Source organism: Trichomycterus rosablanca, chromosome 25 (genome assembly GCF_030014385.1).
Source record: "Trichomycterus rosablanca isolate fTriRos1 chromosome 25, fTriRos1.hap1, whole genome shotgun sequence".
NCBI classification, from domain to species: Eukaryota; Metazoa; Chordata; class Actinopteri; order Siluriformes; family Trichomycteridae; genus Trichomycterus; species Trichomycterus rosablanca.
Genome location: NC_086012.1, coordinates 1,319,908 through 1,328,594, shown reverse-complemented (window position 1 = coordinate 1,328,594; position 8,687 = coordinate 1,319,908). Strand labels below are relative to the sequence as shown.

General features: G+C 45.1%; 1 protein-coding gene across 2 annotated transcripts; it reads right to left on the bottom strand.

Annotated features, from left to right (window-relative positions):
- Positions 1 to 260: 260 nt before the first annotated feature.
- c25h5orf22 (chromosome 25 C5orf22 homolog) lies at positions 261 to 8,452 on the bottom strand. Of its 2 annotated transcripts, none has more exons than XM_062987685.1 (9): positions 8,306 to 8,452; positions 7,190 to 7,335; positions 6,897 to 7,046; positions 4,742 to 5,171; positions 3,530 to 3,592; positions 2,756 to 2,877; positions 2,269 to 2,335; positions 1,085 to 1,224; positions 261 to 660 (listed from the first exon to the last, which is right to left on the bottom strand). In XM_062987685.1, exons 1-9 carry the CDS (start codon positions 8,372 to 8,374, stop codon positions 513 to 515), a joined length of 1,335 nt encoding a protein of 444 aa, XP_062843755.1. In that variant the 5' UTR covers positions 8,375 to 8,452; the 3' UTR covers positions 261 to 512. The 2 variants fall into 2 exon arrangements, with proteins under 2 accessions (XP_062843755.1, XP_062843754.1); XM_062987684.1 differs by lacking the exon at positions 8,306 to 8,452 and adding an exon at positions 7,797 to 7,886.
- Between the last annotated feature and the right edge of the window lie 235 nt (positions 8,453 to 8,687).

Sequence of the window (8,687 nt, the reverse complement as noted above, 5' to 3'; positions counted from 1 at the left end):
AAGGCCTGATTTGTAATTGTTCTAATCTAATCTCAGTAGTGCTATCGACTGGTCGGGCGCCCATATGGACATGTCCGAGGGGTAAGATAGCCGAAACAGCCTAGCCATTGGGAGGTGATCTTGTCAGTGCGCTCTTAGTGCAGGTCCCAAGCCCGGATAGAAACAGGAGCGCTGATTCAGGAAGGTCATTTAACAAACTGCAGGTCTGGTATTTGGACCAGATCCGCTGTGGCGACGCCTAAATACGGGAGCAGCCGAAAGAAGAAAAATAACATTTTATTACATTTAACATTTACAAAACAATTTACAGATGTGAACAGAATTCAAGCAAATCAGGGGCCCAACAAACAACCTTATAATTACTCGTCCAGTATCGTAACCGCTGAGCTACCACCGGCCTTAGTGTTTACATCAGTCTGATACAAAAACATTCCAATCTGTGGATTTCCAAGCAACTTCAAAACATCTACATCACTGGCTTCAACACACACACACACACACACACACAGGAGTCATGAGCAGACGGATGAACTTCCCCCAGAAGCTGCTTCACTCTCCTCATGAACATCTAAAGAACCGAACAGAGTCTCTAAAATATTCAACATGCTGCTCTGGATCAGATTCACCTGCTCAGGGGGACAATATTCATCCAGACTGGACCTGCGTGCAAAAAAACAGGAACTCAGTATCATAAGACTGACATTTATATCACAAAAAGCCCTACTGGTAGGTTTCAGCAGGTTTCTGCATACGCTCAACCTCACCATGGAAGATTATTTAGAAGAGTTAAGGAGAAGATCAGGGAAAGGTCTTTTAGTCACTTAACACAGGGACTTGAGAGCTTTTTTAATAAACATGGAGGAACACGCTATGCACTAGATATTTCTCCACCACTTGTGCAGGCAGCTTGATAAGCCAGTTGTGTTTGTGCTGGCGTACCCACAGAAACTTGAACCCCGGTCTTCGCTCTGGTGGACCAGCACATTACTGGACACCCATCAATTTTATTTAATTTAAATTCAGCTTCTTAGGCCTGGAATCCATTATACACACAGCCCGTCTCCAGCCCCGTGGTCAGGCTCACCTGGACACGGTGACGATGGTGGGTTTGGGCAGAGCTTGCAGTACGTGCCGAACAGCCTCCAGAAGCTGCTGGATCTCCACCTGACTGCTGACATGGTGAGGAAGTTCTGAGTAATCACAGGTCAGTCCGGTCTGGTGCACCTACGTGGAGAAACAACACACGATCGGTTTAGAGTCGAACCCAAAAGCTTAATGAGTGCTTGGACGCGTTTCCTGGGAATCGACTCGTTTCTGCACATTTTCTGTGACTGAATAATTGAAACACGATCGTCCTCGATCAAACAAAAAATGACTGTTATGGAGCCTTTAATCTATCACCATAGCAACCACATAAATCTAAACGCTCCTTAAACTTGGGGATCGTAAGGTTTCCTAAACGGGGTAGGTGTCAGGTGTAGCCACGCACCTCTGAGAATTAAAAACGAACCCAAATCCACGAGTAAACAAGAGGAACGGGAGAATAAAGCAGCGGACCAAAAGCAAAACATAAAACATGCGAACCCGCGACGGAGAAAGTGGACGGAAGAGGGGAAGAGCGGGAATAAAATCTGGCGGTCGAATTATGCCGAGCTGCTTGAGTCGTCTGCGCCAATCGAGCTCACGGGCAACCCAGAACAAACCGGAGACGCCAACAAGCGAGTGCCACCGAGACTAACGTTAGTGCCATCCATCAATAACACCTAACCCAGTCTAGTATAATACAGTAATACAAAACAATATGAAATGGAATGGCTGAGGTTTGGTATGTTCTCTTCTTTAATTTTTTTATATGTGCACTGGTTGCTTCAAACCTCCACAATATATGCCAACAGGTGGATTGACCATGCCATATTGCCCATAACTGCACACCAAAGTGTAAATGAGTGTGTGATTCCCTGCAACTATATGACCAAAAGTATGTGGACACGTGACTGAGCTTCTTGGGGGGGTTCTAATGGGGTTCTGGGAAAGCTGTTCACAGGATTTCGGACTGTGTCTGTGGACAGTTGTGCCAATTCAGTCAAAAGAGCATCAGTGAGGTCCTTAAATCTACAATCTAATCCAATCTAAAGCTTAATCTAAAGTTTAATGAGGTTGAGGTCACCGAGGTCAAACCATCCCTGTTTGCAGGGACGGGCTCTGGACCCAGCGCAGCCCTGATCGGGATGAACCGAATGTACCGAATCAAAACGAGACGTTTCTCACCATTTCGTAATCCGGTGATTCATTTCGACTCTTCAGGCTGCTCACCAGTCTGGCAAATGATTTCATCCTGCAATGGGGAAGCAGAGTGAATGCCAAGTGTGCCACGCGCACCACGCGCACCACACACACACACACACACACACACACACACACAATAAATCACTAATCAACCCAGCTGTGTGTGTAGAGCTGATAGAACAACACAGTGAGAGAAATCACCGACAAGGCCGCAGGGTGTGCGCGTGTGTGTGTGTGTGCAGTCGAAGCCAAATCATTAATAACACACTTAACACGGCCATGTGTTTAATAACAGGTCATCAAAACTTGTGCATATCACGCCAGCCCACTGCTGACCGACCGGGCATCTACACAGACACACAGACTTCTGAGGGCATGGGACTGGTGTACCTTGTGGTCAGTGTTTTCTGATGGAACCAAATCTGGTGTGTATGTGTGTGTGTGTGTGTGTATGTGTGTGTGTGTGTACCCAGGCTTAGCTGCCCAGCGCTCCACGTTGCTCTGTGCATCGTCCTCCAGCAGATCAGCAAACGCCGCCTCCAGGTCCTCCAGCTGGCGTGTACGTCTCTCCACACACTCACACAGCTCCTCCTTACACAGTGACATCAACACCATGAGCAGACGCCAGGGTCAAAATGATCAACTATATGGCCAAAAGTATGTGGACACCTGACTGAGCTTCTTAGACGTCACAGTCCAAAATCGTGGGGGTTCTTATGGGGTTCCGGTTTTTCACAGGATTTTGGAGTGTGTCTGTGGACAGTTGTGCCAATTCAGTCAAAAGAGCATCAATGAGGTCAGGAATTGGCATCGTGTCCTTAAATCTAAAATCCAATTCAATCTAAACCTGTTTATAGAGGCTAAAGTCACTGAGGTCTTTCACACCAAACCATCCCTGTCTGTTAAAAACAGAGAGTTTTATTTTCTAGAAATAGATTTTATACACCTGTTAGCAATTGACATCTTTAAAAAGTGATCTACCACCTCTGAGATCTAGGTTTGAATCTCTGCAGTGCTATCGAGCAGCTGGGTGTCTACACAGACTACGTGTTGGCTACGTCTGGGTTATCGGGGTGTATTCTATTAGGGTCTGAACTCACAGCCTCCCGGTGAGTAACGGAGAACGGTACCCATTGTGCTCCCGCTGCCCTTTTAACCAGGCTGCAGAAACCAAGTCAGGCTGAACATCATTTGCGTCAGCCCTCGGGTTGTTAGCGCTAATTTGATTAAAAGGTTCCATTACCTCGTCCGCGTCCTCGCGAGGCCTCTCGAAGCTGTACAGCTCCTGCAGGATGGAGTACTCTTCCTGCGCAAAATAGAGACATCGATTAAAGCTTCCGAGCGGGGAAAACAGTCGTCGTCGGGCTGTCGTCAAAGGACGAGACGAAAACAGCCATTAATGAGAGTCCTGCGCTCGTCGTCACAACACCGACAGGAAGTAAACACTTTTCATTTCTCACATATCAGATCGTCTGTCGGGGTTACTCGCATGAGCAGAGACTTGATCGTTCAGAACACGTGCAGGAATCACGTGCAGCATTTTACAGGTTGTAGGCAGTTGTAGCTTAGCGGTTAAGGTACTGGACGAGCAACAGAAAGGTCGGTGGTTCAAGGTTGCCACTGTTGGGCCCTTGAGCAAGGCCCTTAACCCTGAATTGCTTAGACAATACATACTGTCACAGTGCTGTAAGTCGCCGAAATATCTGGAGCTGCCTGAGCCGTCCGCGGGCGACACAGAACAAGCCGGGTACGTCAACAGAGTGGCACCGCACCCCTGCAGCACTGAGACTAACGTTAGTGCCATTAATAACATCTCACTAAGTGTAACATAATACAGTAATTACAAAATAATGAAAAGGAATGGCTGGTGTTTGGTATGTTCTCCTCTGTAGTTTCCTACATTTGCACTGGCTGCTTCAAACCTCCCCAATATATCCCAGAAGGTGGATTGAAGATGCTATTTTGCCCATAACTGTATACCAAAGTGCAATTGAGTGTGTGATTCCCTGCAAAGGACTGGCACCCGGACCGGGACCCGAACCAGTCCAGTGTTAGCGGGGACGGGCTCTGGATCCAGCGCAGCCCTGATCAGGATGAAGTAAGAAAACGTACAGAATCAAAGTTCCGGCCACATTAACTGCTAGAAAAAGTATAAATACGATTATATCCTCGCAACTATGCGCCAACAGTTGGGGAAGGCCCTTTCCTGTTCCTTTATAACTGTGCCTGTTTATAAAGGCAGGTTTAACAAGCATCCCACTGTCCCAACTTTTTAGAAACGTGTCACACTCATCAGATTTAGAATAAGTCTGTATATAAGCTGATAGTTATTGTTTGCACTGTTTTAAAGATTTGCAAATCATTGCTGTCATCTTTCCTACTGTCCCAACTTTTTTGGAATTGGGTTTAAATGCATATTTGTGACCTAATATTCGATATTAGAGGTGTTCAGTACCTGTGTGTACATTTCCTTAAACGGATTCTTACAGGAGAAGAAATCCAGATCGATATCGAGGATGTAGGGATCGCCCTGCTGCAGCACACTCAGTAACGTCTCTACAGCTGGAACCTTCGCGCCCCCTGCTGGCTGGCTGTGGGATTGCGCACTGTTTACTGCACTACTCGTATCTGATGCGCTGCTTCCACCTGCTGGCTGAGACACGTAACTGCAGGACTCGTTGCTGCTTTGCTGACGGTCCAGCTTCGACTCCAGAGATGATTTGGGTTTCTTAGCAGTGCTGGACTCGTTCTCGGTCTGGAAACTCTGAGAAGGGTCTGCTGGATCCACCCGAATGACGCTTAGGTGTAAGGGCTTGGCGTCCTCCAGCTGATTTGCGGGAACGTAAAGAGCGTCGCTGAGAAAGTAATCGTCCCTGCTTGTGACCCTGGAATGGAAACAGAATTTACAGTACAATGATGCCAGCCCAACACCGCTGAGACCCAGTTAGAAACAAAGTGTGCTATCGGCTGGCCGGGTGTCTAGACAGACATGATTGGGCTTCTGCCATGTCCCAACCTCATACATAGCCGATCATTGTCCGTATAGACACCCGGCCTGCTGGTAGCAGAGCTGAGATTCGACTTTGTGAGTTTAAGATGTCAACCCTCGTGTTTTAACCCTACACTATTGCTGGTGAACCAGTGCTGAATATTTCCTAAGAAGCAGAATAATACAAGTTAAACTTTAATATTAATAAGAAGTGGATTTTAGAAGTGGAAAATGAAGTTGTCTGGACTTTTTCAATCTTACTGGCGTCTCACCGCTCTCCTACTTCATCGATACCAAATTCAGTTCAATGTCAAGCATCAGTCACGACAATCAGAACGGCAGGAACGTTCTGACACTTCAGATCAGAACTAATGAAGAACTTCAGATAAGTGGAGCGACGTCTTCAAGGTTAAATCATTAAGAGTTCAATCACTCACACTCATTACTAGACTTTTCAAATGACCTGGGTGAAGAATAAAACCCACACTGGGGTTCATTTGCACCTAAAAAAGTTTGTGGTTGGATGAGGTTTTGTTACGGGAGTGTTGAATGGGACTGACGGAGGCGGTTTTCTCAAAACAGCAAAATGCATCTTCTCAAAATGTATTTTGTATTTACACTTGGACTTGGCTCTTTTACAAAATAACAGACTTTTTATAGAATAAGGCGCCTCTACAACCCACACCGGTAAAATATTTTTCAGAAAGTCTTCAACAACATGACACAGGGGGTAGATATAATAGTAGCTAGATATAAAAGCACCCTGCACCATCCTTTTTATTGCCGCATGTTCCTAGTGGGGTCTGATTATGGACAGTTCCTTTAATCAGAAGTAACTCCAGAATCATCCGAACAGACAGGCAGAGGTCAAAACCCAGAAACAAGCACATGCACTTGTGCCACGCCCTGAGGGCAGGTTTCTCCGCACCTAGATCAGCACCGTGCCAAGTGACTCTGATAACAGGATGTGTGCCCGAGGCAGTGAGAAGCCGCATCACTTATGGCCGGAGGGCAGGGTCAGACAGGGCAGTATGGCAAAGATGCTGCTCTGATATGCAAATGCTACTTAGAACTCTCTCTGTACAGAATCCGCCTTCAGGCCAACTGTGAAAGAAGGATGAGCACTTCCTTCCACCGAGTCACACCGATGCACCCCCCACTACAAGCCTTTATACAGGTACATAAATTAAACCCCTCCAGGAATCAAAGTTCTTAGAGAGAGGAAACTTTACTACTGTTCTAGGAACAAGAACCCTGGAAATAAAGGAAACAAACAAAAAGAATGACCTGAAAGCAGCAGGAATGGTATTCGATTGGGAAATTAAAGATCGTTGGTCAGTAGGAATTAACTAAAATTTATTAAGTTATTAATGGAATAACTAAGGATTGAGAGAAAGGACATGGCTCAAAATGGACTGATCCTTGTACCTAACACGTCCCTATTTCCTCCACAGCTCTGCACCATGAGTAATTGAAAAAAAATTGGTCGGCTCTCCACTTTGAGGCTTGCACTAATATACAGTATATTCAATAAAGAGATAAAAAGATCTTTATATTGAAAATCATAACTAAAAAGGCACCTCAGACACATGAAGGAACATCTTCAGGGTTACAGCATTACCTGATGGTGCCCGTGTTCGTGTCCCTCCCCACACACATTTCGTGCTCGCCCTCCCTGATCTGCTGAGCCCAGTACGGATGAAGCCAGGCGACGTAGGAGACGTGTCCGGCGTACACCATCGGCATGATCCAGTTCTCAATGCTCAGCTCACTAGGAGGAACAATAAACATCAGAAATCATTGTGGCCCTTCTGATACCAAGACTTAAGAAAAGAGGGTCGTTCTGTCATGCAGGGGACACACGGGCAGAGGAACTGCAACAGAATGTCGTAGAAGGAGGCACGTTTCTCATACCTAAAGAGAGACTCTTTATCAAACACAGTCTGTGCCAACATGCTGACTGGTATGAGCAGATCTGGGTGCGAGTCCAAATGAACCATCTTCACATCTTTGATGGGGATGTGCCGAGAACCGATGGCGCGATAGATGTGAGGCACGACCTGCATAATAAAAACATAACAACGATTTTAGAATTTTAAAGTGACATCAGGGGTCAAGTGTTTATGAATCTGTACACACATACTGTATATATATTTTTATCCTCACAACGCAGCTGAGATCTGGGTTTGAATCTCAACAATGCTATCAGCCGGCTAGGTGTCTAAACAGACATATTTGGCTAAGGAGTGGCTGAAGCCCTGTGGTGGACTTGCATAAATTTGCTTTGTTTATATGTTTATTGCATTTTGAATCTTTAACTTTTTGTTAACATTCTGCATCTGCTCTCTTCTGTTTACATTTATGGCAATACATAAATAAATAAATAAAAACTTAAGATGATTTAATAATATTAATCCAAATTAATGTGTATATTATTTTATGTATTTAGTGATTTATTTATTATATTACTTCATCTTGTAGGATGTAATGATTTAATTTTAAACCAGATAACCAACCTTACCACACAAGAATAACTAATATATTTATTATTTATATGTCCAGGGTGACGGTGCAGCAGACAGAGTGAGTTTAGCATGTTTTCCACGTGTCCGTCTTGGTTTCCTCCCACCTGCTACTGCATGCCAGTAGGTGTGCTGGCTATTTCGCTATATTTGGTTTCATACGATGGATTGGCGGTAAGTCAGAGATGCATAGTGCAACTGGGAGCATGCTCCACACCCACCGTGACCCTGATCAGTCCGAGTTAATATTTGTAGTGTCTTAAGACATTTTAAACAACCCAGTCACTCCAGCATACAATGGGGTTCACAAACTTTTTCTGGCATGCGTTTACAGGTCTGATCCTAAATGCATTTCTAATCAGTGCGAAGTGCACTACGTAGCTCTTACAGTTTATTACTTTACACCCTAGGTAGTGCACCTAGGTAGTGGACACTCACTCGATTTGAACTTCAGCCCGCCAAACTCTAGCGAGCTGTTCGTTTTAGAGCAATAAAAGTAACGTCTTACATCGTGATGATCTTCTACAATCCACACGGGCAGTTTGGAATAAGTGCGTTTCACCGGCGGGGTCTTCATTTTTTAAATTAATTTAAATTTTATTACAAACTGGTCTAATATATCGTGTTGATATGCTAGCTAGCTAACTAGCTGCTAACAACAACAGGAGGAGCAGTGTTAGTGAAACACTGTACGGTTGTTCAGTACCGGCGGCAACAAGCTGCAGCGGAACGTGTGATTTCTGATCAGGGTCGCAGTGGGTTTGGTACACAATCATCACTCACTCCCTCCTATCTAGGAATACGATAAATACATACTAGATTAACCTCCTAATTCCTCGTTTGTGATTATGATTATGTGATTATGGGCAGTGGAAGCTCAGTGGTTAAGG